At 34.7% G+C, this 21,340-nt stretch overlaps 1 protein-coding gene across 1 annotated transcript in view; it reads left to right on the forward strand.

The window, feature by feature from the left end:
• Window positions 1–15,207, forward strand: part of AHR (aryl hydrocarbon receptor) — a 46,760-nt gene extending 31,553 nt beyond the window's left edge. Inside the window, exons 4-11 of the mRNA XM_058526697.1 lie at window positions 1,095–1,184; window positions 3,621–3,744; window positions 4,444–4,574; window positions 6,036–6,238; window positions 7,017–7,126; window positions 7,779–7,920; window positions 8,809–10,024; window positions 12,593–15,207. Of these exons, the coding sequence (XP_058382680.1) occupies window positions 1,095–1,184; window positions 3,621–3,744; window positions 4,444–4,574; window positions 6,036–6,238; window positions 7,017–7,126; window positions 7,779–7,920; window positions 8,809–10,024; window positions 12,593–12,730 (2,154 nt within the window). The 3' untranslated portion in view covers window positions 12,731–15,207. The remainder of the gene's footprint in view (window positions 1–1,094; window positions 1,185–3,620; window positions 3,745–4,443; window positions 4,575–6,035; window positions 6,239–7,016; window positions 7,127–7,778; window positions 7,921–8,808; window positions 10,025–12,592) is intronic.
• The last annotated feature ends 6,133 nt before the right edge of the window (window positions 15,208–21,340 follow it).

Genomic DNA, 21,340 nt, shown 5'->3' on the forward strand with positions numbered 1-21,340 from the left:
AAAATATATAATATATGTTTAAAGTGATCTGAACACTTTTGTTATCTATGAGTATAGAGATATTAATATTGGACGTGAATGACGTGAATAAAAGAATAGAAAAAGAGAGTATAACTTCCAAACTAAAAGAAGGAAAGAAAAAGAAATAAAAAATGTTTGGCCAAAAGCAGGCAAAATGGAAAGGAAAAGAAGCGTAGTACAGATGGAACAAATAGAAATAGCACATATAAAATGATAGCTTTAGGGCTGGCCTGGTGGCATAGTGGTTAAGTTCATGTGCTCTGCTTCGGCAGCCCCCGGGTTCGTGGGTTCGGATGTCAGGGCCAGACCTATACACTGCTCATCAAGCCATGCTGTGGCAGCGGCCCACATACAAAGTGGAGGAAGATTGGCGTGGATGTTAGCTCAGGGACAATCTTCCACACCAAAAAAAAGAAAAGATAGCTTTAAACCTATATGTATTAGTAATTATATTAAATTTAAATGGACTACATTTGTTATATATCATCTTACATGTGTATATTTGTATTACATATGTATTATATGTGTTTTATGTATAGTCCATATATGTATATCTGCCAATAAAAAGTTTTTAAAATGTTTTATAATAATTTGAGAGTCTCCAAATTTCAAATTGTATCAGTGCTTGAACTGTCTTTATGCAAAGATTTTCTCCTATCAGATTTCTCTTAAGGATCTAATAGCATCTTTACATGCTATCTTCCTCTAAAAAGCAGTGTGACGGATTATAGTAAATGATATTTATAAAGCTTATGTTTAAAAACATGAACAGTATATTTAAAACAAAATCTGAAGCATGAGGAAGAAGAAACCAATTTTCTATTAAAGTATCATGATTGAGCATTAAATTCAGCCTAAGCTTTTCCTTAGCCAAATCAAAAGGGGTATGAATAGATTCCTCTCACTCCACAGGTAGGTGGTATGTCTGCACTTGTGAGGTGTAATAATTTTAATCATTTTAAAGAGAAGATTTTTTTCAGCAGTAAAAGCAACAGCTTTAACTGAAGTCAGTATTTATGAGTGACAATATTGTTATTTAGTCACATTACTAATTTTATAACTTTTTCTTGTAGGCTCTGAATGGCTTTGTGTTGGTTGTCACTACAGATGCTTTGGTCTTTTATGCTTCTTCTACTATACAAGATTACCTAGGGTTTCAGCAGGTAAATATATTTTTCTTAGGTCATTTAAAAAAATTTTTTTTAGAAAATTAACTTTCTACTTCTTATATATCTTATACTTTAGGGATACAATTGGTAATTTACATATATAAAATATGAATTAAAATATATATGCTGTAGAATAAAAAATAAAATATTTGCAGCTATATATTTTATACTGTTAATTTACTGCATTATAATTTCTTTAAATGTTTATGTGATGCATGGATATTGCCTTCTTTCACTTATTAAGGAACTCTTATATATAAGAAACTTCCGTAAGGGGCAGATAGGGTTTTGATGGGAATAGACAAGAGAATATCTGCTATTAAGTTAGTTATAGATACTGAAGGGCATATGTCAGCTATGAAATGAATGAGGTGATGTATAAAAGTACAAGCAAAATACTCTAGCTTATTCCTTTAATTCTGACTTAATTGGTTATGGAAACTTTCCTGAAGGAAGTGGCATTTAAGCTAACCTAAAGAAAGTGTAGGATTTAGATGGGTCGACAGTTATGGAGGTAACACAGGGAAGAAAAGATAGAAGTACTGTAAGCAGTGTTCTGGCAGTCCTTAAAGGAGGTGAATGAGTCTGGTTTAACGTTATTGAGTGGATGGTGAATAAATGGAGTTGTAAGGTATTTGGCATATTTGAGGGATAAGAACGTTCAATATGATTGAAGAACAGTTTGTAAGTACACTTGAATGCTAGCTATTCTTACCTATCAATAGTTCTTAAATTCTAATGTGCATCAGAATCACCTGAAGAACTTGATAAAACTTCATAAAATCTTTGGGCCTCATTCTTAGATATTCTGATTCAGTAGGTCATAGAGGGGCCCCTGAACTTGCATTTCTAACAAGCTCACAGGTGATGCCAAGGCTGCTGATTTGAATAGCACTGTCTATACTGTTATGTAGACTGAAGTTTAAACTATGTTATATTTCTAGTGGAAGCCACTAAAGGGTGTTTTTGTTAAAAGGAATGTGTGTGTTCTGATCTGTGTTTCAGATGATAACTCTGGCAGTTGTGTAGTGGATGGCAGAGAGATGGTTTAATGCTAGAAGATTAAGTTCATAGGGAGATTTAAGTTTAGGCTAAAGTAGTGGAATCTGGCTACTGCCACAAAGCCTAACTTTCAGTATTTTTGAATTTTAAAGAAAATATACTAATATCCTTGGAAAAGCCTGTTTGAAATTTAATTAATTACATAACTGTCTTAATCATTATTTGATAATGTGATTTATAACAGTTAAGAAATCAAACAGACTGGCTATTTCTCAATCTATTTTTTTCCTCATATATTCACATAGCCTGGATATTCTTTAAGAAACCATTCGTATCTGGCATTCATTGGTGGTGGTTTAAGGCACAATTTTTATTTTACTTTGATGAGGAAGATTCACCTTAAGCTAACATCCTTTGCTAATCTTCCTCTTGTTTTTTTTTTTTTTGCTTGAGGAAGATTGAGCCTGAGCTAACATCTATGCCAGTCCTCCTCTATTTTGTATGTGGGATGCCTCCACAGCATGGCTGATGAGTGGAGTAGATCCTCACCCAGGATCTGAATGCCCAGACCTGGGCCACTGAAGTAGAGCTTGTGGAACTTTAACCGCTCGGCCATGGGGCCGGCCCCTAAGGCACAATTTTTAAAACTGCCAAGTTGTGACTCATTAGTAAGTAATGAAATTGATATAGTGGATCACCATCAACCGTTCTTTTTAGTTCCTTAGAAAGGAATAAGATATAATATACAATATCATCACAAAAAAAGTATTTTGTGAAACTTTTTTCCATTTGTGTATGTGTGTGTGTATGCACACATGTGATGGATGGAAAATGTGTTTCTTACCATGAGTTGCAATAAAAAAAGTTAGAAAAATTCTGGTTTAAGGGCTAAGAGCTCAGCACTATAGTAAATGCTGAGAGGCAGGAGGTGGAGGAAGGATTCTGACCTGGTGAAGGCATAATCCTTTATTCCTGTGGAGTCTATTAGAAGTAAAAATTTAATATAAAGAAAATTATTAGAGAACAGTGAAGGAAATACATAATACTATGACACTTAGAGAAGTCAAAGATGACTGGATGTTCAGACAAGGTTTCATGAAAGAAGTAAAATTTAAAAGATCAATAAATAGATAAAAATAAGCAGAACTTAATGTGTTGCTATTAAGGAATGGGGAGGTGACTTATTTCACTGAAGAGCACTCATGTAGGGAAATGATGGCAAGTAACTTTTGGCTTCTCAGTTACAGTGCAGGTCTCTTGCCAGCATTTCCCATCCGGATGACTGGAGAGCTTTGCAGTCATTTGACTGTATTCTTCACAACTAACAAGCACCCACTAATCTAGCGAGGTTTTGAAATTACTTTAGTAAGCCACATTTTTTTAAATCATTAGTTTTTTTTAAATTTCCTTGTATCTTTTTTTCTTTAGTCTGATGTGATACATCAGAGTGTGTATGAACTTATCCATACTGAAGACCGAGCTGAATTTCAGCGTCAGCTACACTGGGCATTAAACCCTTCACAGCGTATAGACTCTGGACAAAGAATTGATGGTAAGAATGTTTACCAAAAGATGGTCTTTGTGATTTTTTAATATAATTCTGTGAAAGGAGGCAGACGACATTTAGGGGCATAGAACTCCATGGTGAAGGTTGGGAAGAAGTGGAAGGACCTGAGTGTGTAGCTGTAGACCAGAGCCAGGTCACAAAGAGCCTGATCACCTAAGGAGTGTTTTGACAGATGACAGACATTGATGAATTTCAGGTGAGAAAGTGTTGCCATACTCAGTAACATATTTTATAAAAATAAATCTTACACTATTGTAAAAGATGGGAAGGAATGTACAAGGTTGATACTGGAGTGTGTATAAATTGTTTTGTGTTTAAAATGCACCAAATAAAAAAGCAAACTAGAATCGGCAAGTATAGAAAAAAACTTTTCTCCATGCAAGCCGTGTTTTCAGATGTCTGTAAAAGCATTAAAAAGAAAAAAAGGCATTAGAAAATATGGTAATTATTGACAGTGATAGCTCAATAGAAATAAAAACAAAACTGAGTATGTAAAGTTCTGTGTAGTAAAAGTAATATTCAGTGTTTTAGGTTCTTTTCATTAGCTCCTCTTCTGAAAATGATTATTTTTTTGTATTCAGAATACAGACTCCAGTTTAGAAAATTAGCACTGATTTCGGCTACTTAAACACTTCATTTTATAAGAAAATGGAAAGTAAATTTGTGTTGCTATCATTTCTACAGAAACTAATGGCCTCCCACAGCCAGCAATCTATTATAACCCAGACCAGCTTCCTCCAGAAAACTCTTCATTTATGGAGAGGTGCTTTATATGCCGACTGAGGTGTCTGCTGGATAATTCATCTGGTTTTCTGGTAAGGTGCAAAATCTTATGATACTGGCATTTACTATTAAGTTTTAGAAAATGAAAAAGAAAAGTGAAACCAATTTTCTTTGGTTATATTTGAGTTTGGTTTTTAAAATCCACTTTATCAAATAATTTGATAAAGGAAAGTAACTTTTTATTTCAGGTTTTTTAATATCTTCCGTAACTCAAAATCTCTATCCTTTAGCATGCAGTAACAAAGCCTGAGTGAAATAACATGGAACGTTGTATGTGGCATATTTTTAGGACTTCCTAGGTACAAGATAGAGAACTCTGTAGCCCTTCTTGAGCAGCAGAAGCTTACCCTCTTTGGAGTTAATGCCTGCTAGACAGAAGAGTTATCATCGCCTTTTTCACATGGCTAGAAGAACTGCCATGTAGACAAATCATTGTATATTCATGATTGCAGAATCAGCTGGTATGAGATATTCCTGTGTAGTCTGAACACCTTAGTGGGATAACCAGGGAGTGGCTTAGACAGGATACCCAAGAGTGGAGATGGTCCATCCTCTCAATTGTCTGTATCCTTAAGATAGTGTACTCCACCAGGCACAGGAGAAGAGAATGCAAAGCATGTTGCATATTACTTTTATAAATTATCAAGAATTTTAAACAGATAATCAAATCTTAAACATTAGCAAACAATAATTTTTGTTGATTAATTTCTGAAAATAATTTTGCTGACCCAGAGTTAGAATTGTGCTTTCAAATAGTTTTCCTAGTAGTGATGATCAATTAGTACGTATTTCTGAGATGGAATTTCTTTGTGTAATCAGGTCTTTTCTTTCTTGTGCTGCTATTATATGATGTCAGAATTATCCCTTGGCCTCATTAATACTGTTTTAAGCAACTAAATTGATCATGTTCATGTTTAAATTGTCTTGATTTCCTGTCTGCTAAAAGTATTCTTTATTTTTGCTCTAATAGAGTTCTGCATTCTTTATGTGATTTCATGATTCATTTTAGTGTTTTAATAAAATTGTATTTTATCTCTATATAAAAGATTACCATGAGCTATGGAATATACTGTGAGCTATAGAATATAAAATATAGCTTACAGTATATTTGAAAATTAATGTATACTTGATGACTTGATCACCATTCATTCATTCAAGAAATATGTATTGATTGCCCAGTGTGCAAGGAGCTGTGTTGGATGTGAATGATAGGGCAATTAATTGCAAACTCAGAAAATGATACAGGTATTTTTGTCATGACCATTAAAAAGCAAGGAGTGGTTTACTTATCAGTCCCTTTAGGGTAGACCTCGAACCACCTTTTGGGATCCTTTCACTGGGCTTCCTGTGGAGAAAGGAATGAAAGTAGCATTTGTCAGCCTTAGGAACTTTTACGGAATTATCAAGAACACTGAAAATGACATAATTGAGCCTTTAAAAAAGGAACAGTTTTAAAGTGTTCATTTTAATGGACTGTTTTTGGTTTTTTTAAGGCAATGAATTTCCAAGGGAGGTTAAAGTATCTTCATGGACAAAACAAGAAAGGGAAAGATGGATCAATACTTCCACCTCAGTTGGCTTTGTTTGCAATAGCTACTCCACTTCAGCCACCATCCATCCTTGAAATCCGAACCAAAAATTTCATCTTTAGAACCAAACACAAACTAGACTTTTCACCTATTGGTTGTGATGCCAAGTAAGTAACATTTTTTCAGTTTAATTTCATCAAAAGTATGTTTTGTTGCAGTAAGTCTCTCTTAGCATGTAGAAAGTATAGTATAGATTATAATATTGTTTATTACTATATTAGCTATTATTCCTACTTTTTAAGTTATAGCCTTTTAAAACAAAATAATTTCATCAGACTCACAAATCTAGTTATTTTATAACGTTTCACAGTACTTGCCACAATTTCTGTTTCATAAAGATGATATGCTTATATCAGTTAAGATTCAGTTTCCTGATGACATTGTTGGTTTGATTTACATTGTTAAATTGTACAAACTTTGGTTGATCTTCAGCCCTAGAAGTTTAGTAACTTGGAGAGAATTATGAAGTAGACTGTGATATTAGTATTCATATATCAAAACATACCATTGCTTTTCTCCTTTCTAATATGGGAATGCAGACACGTTTGAAAAACTCTGTCCTCAAAATGGAGGATAAGCATTCTACATTTTTATTAAAGATTTTGTTTCACCTGCATAATCTACCCTGTTAGGTTCCTCTTTAGCCATACTAATTTTCACGGTCTTTATTCAGGAGAGGAAAATAGTCTAAAACTGAAATTTTCAGCCATAAGCAAAAGAGAGCAATTACGTAAATGTGGTTAATTGTTTCTGCCTGCTGATGTGAAATTCTGAATGTCGAGTGAAACAGTGCAGAAAACAGCATATAAGCAGCAAATTTATATTGGTTACTTCATTCATGATAAATTTTAATTTCCTTCTTGTTTTACCTCTTTGTTTAAACAGAGGCTCAATTATTTTAGGCTATACTGAAGCAGAGCTGTGCAAGAGAGGATCAGGGTACCAGTTTCTTCACGCTGCTGATATGCTTTATTGCGCTGAGTACCATCTCCGGAGTAAGTTGTAGTTCCTTAAGAACGTGTCTGTAAAAACGGCATACACTCTAGTACATGTTTCAAATTATGTAATGTAACGTATTTAAGGAAACTAGTTGGATAAACTTCCACTCAGCATCGTACGTTATGATTAATCTGAGTTACACACTTCATTCGTTAACTACTCTATAGCTGTCACATGGGAATATAGTAGTTTAATTACTATGAAAATGAGCATTTTTGTCCCGTGTTTTGTTCAGGAATTTTTTAATGGCATCATTATTAACTCATAAATCTATGTTAATCTAGATTATACTTTAAAATTTTATAGTAAAATGTTAAGCTACAGAAAACGTTCCTTTTTTAAAATGAAAACAATTTTTATCTTTTTTCCCCCAAACTATACTCTCTCTAGTTTCATGTTACTGGAATTGGCTGACTTACTTAATCTTCCCACCTTTTAAATAATAAATTGTCTGAAATAGGAAAAAATAATGTTAAAGAACTATTTCCATGCATATTAATATACTGTGTTTAAAGTTGTGATGATATTTATCATCTTTGGTGATAAATGAAATACATTCAGAAATATGTCAGAGGGGCTTTGTTTCAGAGATTTTCTTTAATACGTTGATTTTGGGTTTGATAATTTAATTTTTTTATTTCATTTTAGTGATTAAGACTGGAGAGAGTGGCATGACAGTGTTCAGACTTCTTACGAAAGACAATCGATGGGCCTGGGTCCAATCTAATGCACGCTTAGTTTATAAAAACGGAAGACCAGATTATATCATTGCAACTCAGAGACCTCTAACGTAAGCACAAAGACAGAATGTTTCATGTTTTTGTTTTTTATTTTAACAACACTTTCTTTTATAAATTCTCTTACATGAAAACTTAAAAATACAGCCTAAGAGAATTTACTCTCGAAATAAAAATTGAAAAGTTCAAATAGTATCTACAGACAGAAGAAGGCGTAGGTGAAGGACATTGAGAAGACAGAATTGACAAACTTTATTGAAGAACTAAATATGTAGAGCTACAGAAAGAGAATAATCAAAGAAAATCCCAGGGTTTTGTCCTGGGTATGTGAAGGAAAGATGAAAAGCTAATGCCATCTGTAGAATAAAGTAAAAATAGAACAATGCTTTGTTTAGCCTGTGTTTTCTAAGCAAGCAGTGACTTTTAAGTTTCTTGGAATACTCATTCTATTGAGTTGTTTGCCTCTCTCTCCGACTTATTGAAGCTCTTTACCTCTTATGGATATTAAATTATATACATATGAAATTATAAATGTATATATTATGAATATTTTCTCTGTGCCTTAACTTGATTTATGAATTCTTTTCACCATACAAAAATTTTTAATTTTTATATTGTCAGTTATGTCAATCTTTTCCTTTATAGTTTCTGGGTTTTATGTTTTATTTAGACATGCTTCTCCCATTCAGATTGCTAAATTCTTACAGTTAGTTTTTATATTTAGATCTTGATTCCACATAGAATTTATTTTTCTGCAGGATGTCAGGTAGGGATGTAACCTGAGCTGGAATTAATGACTGTAGAAAGTTTTTGGACACATTCTAAATCATTTAAATTTGCTTGTCTGAAAAATTTGTCAAAATAGTGTATTTTTTTAATATTTAAAAATGTTTGATACAACTCGTCCTAATATATACAAACTTTCTTATACACAATTTTAGAGATGAAGAAGGAACAGAGCATTTACGAAAACGAAATATGAAGTTGCCTTTTATGTTTACCACTGGAGAAGCTGTGTTGTATGAGATAACCAGCCCTTTTCCTCCCATGATGGATCCCTTACCAATAAGAAGTAAAAATGGTGCTAGTGGAAGAGATTCTGCTACCACGTCAACTCTCCATCCCAGTTCCATCCTGGGTGCTATGATGCAGCAAGACGAGTCTGTTTATCTTTATCCTGCTTCAAGTAGTGTACCTTTTGAAAGAAATCTTTTTAATGAATCTATGAATGACGGCAATAATTGGCAAGACAGTATTGCACCGATGGGAAATGATAATATCCTAAAACATGAGCAAATTGGTCAGTCTCAGGAAATAAACCCAACACTCTCTGAAGGTCATGCAGGGCTCTTTCAAGATAATAAAAATAGTGACTTGTACAGCATTATGAAACACCTAGGCATTGATTATGAAGATATCAAATACATGCAGCAGAATGAGGAATTTTTCAGAACTGACTTTTCTGGTGAGGATGACTTGAGAGACATTGACATAACAGATGAAATCCTGACATACGTCCAAGATTCTTTAAATAAGTCTACCTTGGTGTGTTCAGGTTACCAACAGCAACAACCCATGGCTCTGAACTCAAGCTGTATGGTACAGGAGCACTTACAGTTAGGACAGCAGCAGCAGCTACAGCACCATCAAAAGCACTTAGCAGTGGAGCAACAGCAACAGCTGTGTCAGAAAATAAAGCATATGCAAGTTAGTGGCATGTTTGCAAATTGGAACTCTAACCAAACCGTGCCTTTTAGTTGTCCTCAACAAGACCTGCAACAGTATAATGTCTTTCCAGACTTACCTGGGACCAATCAAGAGTTTCCCTACAAATCTGAGATTGATACTATGCCTTATACACAGAACTTTATTCCCTGTAGTCAGTCTATGTTACCACGTTCCGAGGGTACACAGTTAGACTTTCCCATAGGGAATTTTGAACCATCCCCATACCCTACTACTACTTCTAATTTAGAAGATTTTGTCACATGTTTACAAGTTCCTGAAAACCAAAAGCATGGACTAAATCCACAGTCAACCATAGGAACTCCTCAGACATGTTATGCTGGGGCTGTGTCAATGTACTCAGATGCGGTGCTCGTGCCTCAGATGGAGTACAATCCAACAGTGCCAGGCCCACAGGCATTTTTAAACAAGGTAAGGGTTTCGTCAAACTAAGTAAACTCTTGTCAGTGATTCTTCTTACATTACAAATAGACATGAGTTAGAAATTTTTTATGTCAGTGACTGATTTTAATCTATTATCTGTAGCATTCCTGTGAGAGAGCATTTCTAATTGTCTGTGACTCCTACTTTTTTTTGTAAGCCAGTATTTTTCCAGTATGTTACTAATACAGGTATATCATATTCACCTGAATCATAAAGGAGAAAGAAATCAAGGGCTAATGTAACATGAATATGCCCTTCAGTTACCAGGTGAACTTAGTTGTGTATTGTTTAGACTAGTGACTTTGCTTTATATTTAATTCTTTAAAATTATATGGCCTTTAAAAAATTGACTTCAAAAATATATTTTTGAAAATAACTTCTTCAAAGCTCAACTCTTTTTTATGTGTGGTTTACCCTTGGTGATCCCCAGAATTCAGTCCCAGGCTCTTCAGTGTCTTCTGGCACTCCCTCCAAGTTATCTGCCAGACCCTCATTGGATCCTTTAAGGTGCAATTCTTTTTCTGGCATTCTTAAAAGCAGATAACTCAGCTGGCTTTCTAGCATAGGACTCAAACTTGATATTGTATTTTTATTGTTTAAACGTGTCATCAGAACCCTTCTAGCAGCAAGCATATTTTAGCTAAATCTAAAAATAATCACTTTAAAAAAAAAAAGTTAACATGATGATATCTGCTCTCTATGGCCACCCAGGAGTATATCATGTTTGCGTTTATGATTAGAAAATATTTAGTTCATTTTAAAGTGTGTTTTAGTTTTGAAGAAAATCCTGACTAAAATTAAGTTCATTGTTCTCTGTTTACTGTGTATTAGAGTATAGTAATTTAAAAATGTTGCTTGAATCTTTATCCTTAATTGTTTTTTTCTGGCTTTTTTTTCGTACATTTGGTGTGCCTGATTGTTTATGAGCTTTTTAATAGAAAATGGCAGTAAAGATTTTTCTTATTTTCATTCCTGACATCCTTCAATTATATTAAAATTTAATATCCATTTACAGTCTATCTCATAACATTGCCATGAAATAAGCATGGATAGGTAACCTAACATATATACTCTTGAGTAAAGTAAATTGTAGAGAAGTTAATGATGTAAAATTACATTTTGAATGGGGCTTGCATTAGCACATGAATTCTTTACAGTGTTTTATCCCCTGCTACTTTGTATTATTTCTTTATGAGTAATAAGATAAAAAGGTAATAGTTAAAATTACGGTCTAATTCTGTAGCCCTGTGTATTCCCCCAGGGTAGCCACTCTACATGTGGCTACTGAGCACTTGAAATGTAGCTAGTCCCAGTTGAGATGTGCTGTAAGTGTAAAATATACACCAATCGTGAAGACTTTAAAATATCTTTTTTATTGATTTCATGTTGAAGTGATAAATTTTGGCTATATTGGGTTAAGTGAAATATATTAAATTAATTTCACCTTTTTCACTTTTTAGTGTGGCTGCTAGAAAAATTAAAATTACATATGTGGCTCACATTACATTTCTGTTGGACAGCACTGCTCTAGACAATATATTTAAAGAGAATTGCTGACATGCATTGTGTTATGATTGATGAGAGTAATTTATTAAAACCTACCGTTCTCTGGGCAAATAATACCACCTTCCATTTGAAGACTCAACAAAGTTGCCATTCATTGATGATCTAGATTATGTGATTTTTACTATATATTTCATATATGTTTTGGAGGATCTTTGAAGTAATCAATGTTTTGATTAGAAAGGTAGATTTTATTTGAAGCAATTAATGGTATTATTTTAATTTGTTTGAAAGTTCCCATGACTTTCACTAACTATATACTAAAGTATAAAGGCTCTATAATCTATAAAATCCTATAGAACTATGTATCTCCGTGTCCTTCCTCCCACTTTTTTTTTTTTCTAGTTGCAGTTATAGAAACCAGACTAATTTCATTGTAAGAAGGCAAGAAAGAGCATTTTATTTTGGTAACTTGATTCTGTAATTAGGATAGTAATTTTAGTGGAACTTATAAGCATATGGTTCAGGAAATCATACCAAGCATGTAATATTTTGGGAATATTAAGAAACCTGTAGCAAATCAGAACTGTCCTCTTTTGGAGAAGTCCTAGGTCATCTGCAGTCCATTGTGGTAGTCTTGAATGTAATCAATTCATTGGTACCCAGAACTTGACTGAGATGAAGTCTGGTCAAAGCAAACCTACTTATTATAACTGGGATTCATGACTGGTACTCTCTGATCCATCAATTCCTGTCCAGACCGAAGGCAATTAATTGGTCAAATACTCTCTTAAGGTCTGGAATGCCAAATCTGAATTGAGACAGTTATATCATCTGTACCGTCTAATGGAGAAACCAGATTATACATGCAGCTAATACATCGTATGTGCTCAGGATGTCGTTGTTGAATGATTTAAAATTTAGCAACAGTAAAAGAATTTGAAGTTAAAAACATGCATGATGATGATTTTAAAAATATTTTTTATTACTTAATGGCTTAGGATATTTTAAAAGATTCATTCTAATAAATTGCTTTGCTATTTTTGTTTTCAGTTTCAGAATGGAGGAGTTTTAAATGAAACCTATCCAGCTGAATTCAACAACACTCAGAATACCACACATCTTCAGCCCCTTCATCATCCATCAGAAGCCAGACCCTTCCCTGATCTGACATCCGATGGATTCCTGTAATTCCAAGCCCAATTTTCACCTTGTTTTTGGTATTAAATTAGTTTGCAAAAGATTACAGAGTAATAAAACTGTCAGTGTTGGACATCAGCAAGTTCACGTGGAGGCACTGATGTATGTTGCCCACAGTGTTATTCCAAACCAAATTTTAATGTTTTTTGAAAAGGAGTTAAAAACATAATATCAAAAGTACATATACTACAGTCGTTAAAATAGGAAGTGTGCTGCCACAGAGGAGTGAGATAGCATCTACCTTTCACGTTCTTCTGAGCACCACACAACATACAAAACTGATTCAGGGGAACTTGAAAATCAGAAAATTTTCTTTGTGAAAATTATTTCTGTCAGACTAAAAATGAGATACTTTGAGTTGTCAACTTCTGACTTCTTAGTCCTCCAAATACAAAGTTATAAAAAACCAAATTATCTCCTTATGTTATTAACTTCTGCTTTTATCTCAGATGTTAAAATAAATGGTTTGGTGCTTTTATAAAAAGGTAATCTCAATGCTTTCCTCCTCCATTGTTAATGCAAGTGCCTCACGGTTTTTTCTACCTGTAACACTGTAGGATGTATATTTTATATAAAATGTACTTTTTCTTTTTTAAATTAATAACATTCTGCACACAAATATTATTTTTATTTCTTAAATTCAGTCATTTTTATTGGTCCAGGCATGTTTTAACTGCACTTACCCACTTTCTTCAGGTAAAGGGCAAATAATGATTGAAAAGATAATTATTTATTACATCATCTAGTTGCCTCTGGACTTGAAATGTTGCTCTGTGCCTTATGTTGAAAAAATTTGAAAGTAAACTGTCTTTCCAAATTATTTCTTAATTATTATATAAACGTTAAGACAACAGCACTAAAATTTCAACAGTGTTTTCAGAAGAAAGAGATATACCACCAGTTACCTTTACTAAAATCTCCACCATGATAGTTGAATGTTGCAGTGTGGAAAATCTGCTGTTAAATGCGACCATGTTTATTAACTTGCAATGAAGAGAAGCAGATTTGTTTCTGGCTCTTTAAACAAAGCACCCATTTCAATGTGTATAAATTCTTTAAAAACTGTTTTAGATCTATAATCTTTTAAGATATAGTATGTTGACTTTATAAATTTCACTTCGTACAGTGGAAACTATTTGTTTTTCTCATATTTGAGGAGTGTTAAGATTGAATATAGCAATGGTTGGTGCACAGTATTGTTACAAGTGAAATGAGTGGTGCATTGTATAGTTTATACTGAACAAAACTACTTGCGAAATATTTTCAATCTTTTGTTTAAAAATAGTCCATACTTTATATATGCACTTAAATAATTTAAATATCAGTCCTTCTAAGAAATCAAATAATGAATCCAACTGCTTTTAAGTTGATATTAAGAAAAAGACAACCATGCAGTTCTCTTGATTCCAAACGTCAGGTTGTTTCTATAGTATAATGACCTTTATTACCAGTAAGGCAAATAATCACCCTACTAACTTTACTGTCCTCAGGTGACTTAAAAGTGCTACCATCTGCCATTCTTTCATTCAGATATGAGGTCTGAAGGGCATAGACACGTTTTGTATGTATTATATAAAAACGTGATGAGATCCCAAACTGAGAGGTAATATTAAAATACATTTTCCATTTCTTTTCTTTTTTTGGTAAATTAATGTATATAAAAGTGGCTTCAGACAAAATATGTCAGTTCTATGCATTTTTAGTCAAAATTTTGAATCTGTAGAATCAATTTAAGTGTTGAAAAAACCAAATTTGTCTAAAACAGTTCATAATTTGTTTCCAGCATGAGGTACCAGTAGAGATTTAGATCAATGTCTAGAATAATAATCCATTTTTACATTTAAACCTTTCATTAAAAGTCTTCATATAAACCGTTTTTGTTAGTCTCTCCTACAGGTTACTGGATGAATTGTTTAGTGTAAAAATAGGCTTTTTAAATTGTGAATATGATGACAATGAATTATACACGTACTATAAAATTAAAAATTTTTAAAGCAATATTGTATATTTTTATCTATATAAAATAACTAAAATTTATCTAAGAATAATAAAAATCACATTAAACCAAATACACCTTTGTCTATTGCTAAGTGCCAAAGAAAGAAAGAATGCTTTGCATACTGCTGTATTGAGGGGTTTATTCTTGGTTGATGTGCACTTCTAAGGCTATGGATGTGTCTAATTTGAATTTTTCCTGTACCATGTGGTTCTTAGAGTACCTAAGATTACCAGTGTTCTAATGTATTATGAAGCTTTTCATCGTTACTATGCACAAACCTAGTGTTTTTCAGTATTACGAAATTTTAGGTAAATGTTCTCATGGCTTTTCGCTTTCCTTCAAAATGTTACTGCTTACATATGCCATGCATACATTTTTGTTTAAAATATGATTTATAATATCCTTATTATCAAACAAAATTGTATACAAAAATATGTATGGTAATAAAATAATCACCAAGTATAAATAATATGTTTTAATGTAAATTCTTCTTTATGGTCCATGTAAAGGAAATTAGTATTTGTAGTATAGTATTTTAACTATTTTAGATGAAGGCAATCTGTAATATTTAAGGATACATTAAGTCAGTAATTCAGAAACTTATAAAGTTCTTCACCTGGATAGTTTGGCCTTTACTTGAATATAAAAAACATACTTCCAGTAACTTCATAGATTAAAATGCTTCTGAAATGGACTATTCTTTTAAACCTTGTATTTTCAGTGCTGTAGTGATGTTAGTATCTTAGATTAAAATCTAAAATTCCATTTTAATAGATAATATTTTAATAATATTTATGAGGAATTTTGAAAATAGTCGTTAGTTATATTTTGTGCTTAGATTAGAAAAATTATTGCCCAAACCTGTGCTAATAAATATAAATGACACGTTAAGCCTTTGGCGTTAAATTCATCACTGCTAGACACTCACCAAGAATTCTGCAATTAAAATTGCTTGAAGAAGAATTCCTGAGAAAAACAAGTTTCATTCTAGTAACAAGTATTTTTACATTAGTTTTATGTTTATCCTTTACAATCAGATATTTTTCTCAACAACCCAATATAAACATAGCAAGTTAGCATCATACTTAGTTCTGAACATTTTAGAAAGACTAACACTGAATCTTGTCTAAGAATTACATAAAATAGTCAGTTTTAACTATTTGATCTGAAAAAAATCAAGTAAAAATCCAGATAATTGTATTTATGATCTCTGCTTTCACTCAGTCAAATGGCTTCTATCAGCATGAATGACTTCAACTTGCCCCCTTTTCACCAAGCCTGCCCAACGGTGACCTAGGGATGTTAGCTACTCACAGCACTAGGCAATACCTCTCGTTTTTCTCCCAGTGTGTGCAGACGACCTTGCTTTCAGTTTTACTAATAAAATTGAGACCATCAAAAACCCATAACACATCCTAAGTTTGTCTGTACTTCAACAATACCGCGCTCCTTGGTCTCTCAGGCTCACCTCCAACATGTGAGGAGGCGAGGTTCCCCTAACTCCAAGATTAACATCCTTCCTTTCCAGTTCTCATGCACTTGGCTCCTACATTTCCCTTCAGAGCCTTTTCTCTCCTTGTCTGTCTTTATGCTTCCCTGTGTACAGGTCTCTCTCCATCCTGCAAAAAAGTTACTTGATCCTGCATCCCTTTTCTTATTAAATTATTTCTTTACTTCCTTTCTCTAAAACAATTTTTGATCTCCTGAAACCTGGTTTTGTTTTCCACTCTTCTGTTATACTGCTTTGTTGAAGTTCACTTAACTCTCTTAACCATAGGCTGATTCTCTATGGCCCTACACCCAAAATGATTGTACCCCCAGTGAACTTTTTACTTCCCATCGCTTCCATGATATTAGTTGTCCTGCAACCTGCACTTTCCTTTGTTAGCTTCTTTCCCCTCCTCCCACCTGACAGCAGGTTTGGTTCAGACCATTTGTGGTTCTTTCTCTACATACTGTCCCTTTGGAAGTTCATCGCTTCTGCAACTACTTCACTTTTATGATGGAGCCCTTCAAAATCTTTTATCTCGCCTCTAAAAAGAGGTATCTTATCGCTGACATTGGTAGAGCACCCTTTCCTTTTGAAAGCAGCATAGACAAGCTAAGCACACAGACTCTGGAGTCAGACTCCTGGCTTCAACATATAGAAGATGAATCACTGGGAAGGTTTCTTACTTTTTTTTTTCTTCCCCAAAGCTGCAGTAGATAGTTGTATGTCATAGTTGCACATCCTTCTAGTTGCTGTATGTGGGACATGGCCTCAGCATGGCCGGAGAAGCGTTGCATCGGTGCACGCCCGGGATCTGAACCCGGCCCACCAGTAGCGGAGTGTGCGCACTTAACCGCTAAGCCACGGGGCCGGCCCAGTTTCTTACTTTCTGAGCCTGAGTTTCCTTTTCTGAAAAATAAGGATATTGGTAATACCTGCCTCACTGGATTGTTGGAGGATTCAATAAATAATTTATGTAAAAACTGTTCCCAATGGTCAAAAGTTGAACAATTTGAGTAGCAAAATAAATAATGATAGCATTGGATTACAACCCAAATAGTAAAATAAATATCCATGGGTCCATCCTGATATAAATAAATGATTGAATAAATAAATGAATGAGGGAGAAGGGACAAATCTTCCTTACAGAAGAATCCCAAATAATATTTGTAGATACTACGCCCTCAAAGAGATGGAGCTTAATACCCCTCCCCTTGAGTGTGGGCTGGACTCAGCAACTTGCTTCCAAAGACTAGAGTACAGAAAGGGAAAAAAATAATAAGTTCACATTGTAGAAATCTGGCCAGCACTACTTTAACCAAGTGATCGAGGTGAACATCACCAGTGATAATCGTGTGTCCGCCCTGATAGGATGCTGTGACAAGCACACCTCAGCTTTGGTATTCTCACAAACACATTGTACCAATGTTAATTTCGTAGTTTTGATCAATGTACCATGGTTATGTAAGACATTAATGTTACAGGAACCTGGATGCAGGAAATAAAAGAACTCTATATCTTTACAACTTTTATGTAAATCTAAAATTAATCCCAAAGTTTATTTAAAATCATTTTTATATTAAAAAATAAAACAGTTTGTTGATTGCCACATAGCAAGTACTCAAAAAATGTCTGCCATTACTATTTCCCTGTGACAGCTAAACAGCCTCTTTTCAGGTGGAGGTAAATCTGCACATTGATACCAAACCTTCTCATTCTGTTTGTGTACTGTTGATTTGATGAATATCTTGGTTGTTAGTCGCCGGTTGAATGTTCCTTTCTACTTTGATCTCCAGACATCATTCTTTTGAATGACCCTTCTAGCCTTGTTTCCATAGCTCCTATACATCAACTATAATCTATTTTTCCATTCAAGTACAGCCACACCTCAGACTTTGAGCATTTGTAACTGCCTGACTTCTGTCAACTTGAAATTTCCTCTTCTAATCAGAGCCTCTTCTCTCCACTTTCCCAATCCTGTCTTCTTCATTCAACTAGCTCTTCGCCTTCATTGTGATCTCCAGACCCTTGAGTACACGTTATTCTTTGTCAGGCCATTAGCCTGGACTGCAGTATTAGGATTTCAGCAGTATTTTTGCTTGTATTCTGGAATTGCTCACTTCCTTATTGGTAACTGCCACTCTAATCCATAGCCCTGGCCAAACACTTTGTTTTCTTGATAAGCAGCAGTCTTGCTAGAAAAAGTGGCAAAACTGAAATAGTTGGCTTCACCCCAAAGTTTTACCATGTTTATGGCAGAGACTGACAATTACCTACACCAATATCATTTGCCTTTCCTTCTTAGTAAGAGAACCGTAACATTTCTCTGGTCACACTGAGAATAAAAGGACTATATTTTCCAGCCTCCTTCGTGGATAGGTGTAGCTTAATGTATGTTCTGGCCAAATACATGAGAGCAAAACTTTTGTGTGATACTTCCAGAATGGCTGCTGAAAGAGACCTAATGCACCTGGAAAGAGCCTTTTTTTTTTTTTGCCTTTCTGCTTTTCCTCACCTTCTAGCCAGCACATGGATGTGATGGATAGAGATCCAGCAGCTATCTTGAACCATGAAGACAGAAGGCATAAACTAGGATGATGAAGCAAAAATAGGATGGCCCAGCATCCCTCATGACTTGGAGCCACTAGACAAACCCTATCCGCCTACCTCTGGACTTCTTTTCTATAAGAGAGAGATAAATAGACTTCTGTCTCGGTTAACCCGTCTTTCTCATCTCTACCCCACCACCACCCCTGCAGTATCCTCATCTCACTCTGCAATGACATTATCTCCAACTTGACTTAAAATTGTCTAACGTCATCTTCAGTTTTCTACTTCTTGACTTTTAAGTTTCTTTCTCTCAACTAACCACTCAGATTTTTCTTACTCTTGTATTTTGCTTTTTCCTGCATCTTCAGTCATTGAATGCAACAGTTTCTTTAGCATATAGGCATAATCCATTCTCTTCTAAGGAAAATGAATCAAACTACCACTTCATTTTTTTCTTCTTTTTCCTTGTATTGCCATACATCTGAATAAAGCAGCTGGCTAAGAGTTGCTTTCTTTACTTCCTTACTGACCTCTTATTTCTTAAACCTTCACAGTCTCCATTTAACTGCTACCAATTTTATGTGGACAAACATTCTATTAAGTCAAGAAGTCTACCTTCCTTGATACTTGCTTACTTTGGTTTCTGTAACATTGTAGTCTCCTAATTATTTTCCTGATTTCTGATTATCCTTGGTTCCTCTCCCTCCTTCTATAATTCTACAAGTAGACTTTTTTTAAAGGTTCTGTGTCCTCTTTCCTTCCCTTTCTGTATCTCTCTCTCTTTATAACTCACCTAATCGTATTATTGTGTGTAACTCAATAGGTAGCCTAGATAGATCTTTCTTCTGAGTTCCTGGCCGTGGTTTTCAACAGTATATTTTATACAATGTATAGTGTAATACACATGTTAAAAGATCCTACCAGCACTTAAGTTGTCCTTGAACAAAACTTAATGAATCTTTTTTCCCTCCTAAGTCTAGTGATTCTCCTATCAATTTTGTTAACATCTCTACCCCCATGCTTCTAGCAGCCCAAACCCAATCCTCACACCAGTCCCTCTCTGTTAGCACAGTAGTTCCACTGGACAATGGCATCATTTGCTTCTGCACTTACAATCTGAGATACTTTAGGTTGAAGTTATATTTAGGAACTCAGCTAGAATGATCTACCAACTCACAGCAAGAAAAGGCAGACCAGGAGAGAAAAAAACTTCTTACTGGAGATAGGAGAGGAGCTTGTAGGAATGACCTGGTTATAGGGATTGAGATTTAGAACTCAGACTGAAATGTGTCTTTCAGGATTAGGTTAGTAAATTCTGACTAAATAAATATTTTGAAAGGTATTAATTTCCGTGGTCTTTGAAGATACTTCCCTTCTTATTGAATCAACTGACATGTAGTATATCCAGACTAGCTATCTTAGAATACTGAGTGAGTCCTTGCACTTAGAAAAGAATGGAAAACTGTACCTTCGTCTCAAGAACTGTGAAGGTTTTGAGATTTTTACCCCACATTGAAGCTAACGAGTTAGCCAGCCACAGTTTCATGGATGCTGGCAAAAAGATGTCAGACTCCAGGGTCAGAGGCAAAGGGCAGTTTATTACCTACAACAATAGCAGTAGCCAGAGTGTCAGCATCTGCACTTGTTCCCCACAAGGCAAGACAAACATCTCCACCTACAGTTATAGGAAAGGAACTCTGAACTCAGGGAACCCAAATCTTTTATAATGGCCAGTACACACACGTGAGACTTTGCTCTGAAGGGAGACACTCTATCTTCCAAGGCTGTTCACTGTACAAATATCCTCGAAAAGACTGGTGAGAATAAAAGCAGTCAGTGTCTCTGCTTGCAAAATGTGCAGAAACCCAAGAGACCCATGGCAAACTGTCTTCAGCACTTATGACTGGTTCTGCTTGCTCTTTCAAATAAAATTTTCATCCTTCCTCTCTTGACTGCCTCCCTGTTCTTGGCTGAAGAGAAAACTGTTATTTGAGAGGGACAGCATGGCAAACCTGAAAAATTCTCTATCCCCAAATTACATTTATTCTGACACTCTGAAACCCTGACTTGAACACTCTGCTCCAAGCCCTTGTAAAAGGGAATGTGCCATGATGTTTAAGATTCTCAGGGGTAAACTGGGTTTGAAGTCTGGCTCTGCTCCCTTGCTAGACGTGTGATCTGGGGAGCTTATATAACCTTCCTGTGTCTTAATTCCCTCCTCTGTAAAGAGAATATAATGATTCTACCTGATAAGATCTTTATGAGAACCAAATGAGATAATGCATGCAAAGTACTCAGTATAGTGAGTGGCACATGATAATAAGAGATAATGAATTGCTAGCTCTTATTACTTTTGGAGTCTGTTTTAGGGTAAAGGTCAAGCTAGTATAATGAGGAGACCAAAAAATGTATTGTTTCAGGAATAGACATTTGTCTAATGTAAGTAGGTGGGCTCTCCTCCACACCACCACAAAGACACCCAGGCTGATGGGGCAACCCTTCCATCCTCAATATGCTCCTGACTCTGCCTTTTCCAACCAGGAGGAAGGAAAGGAAAGAACAT

The sequence above is a fragment of the Diceros bicornis genome, chromosome 3, assembly GCF_020826845.1.
Source record: "Diceros bicornis minor isolate mBicDic1 chromosome 3, mDicBic1.mat.cur, whole genome shotgun sequence".
Classification (NCBI taxonomy): Eukaryota; Metazoa; Chordata; class Mammalia; order Perissodactyla; family Rhinocerotidae; genus Diceros; species Diceros bicornis.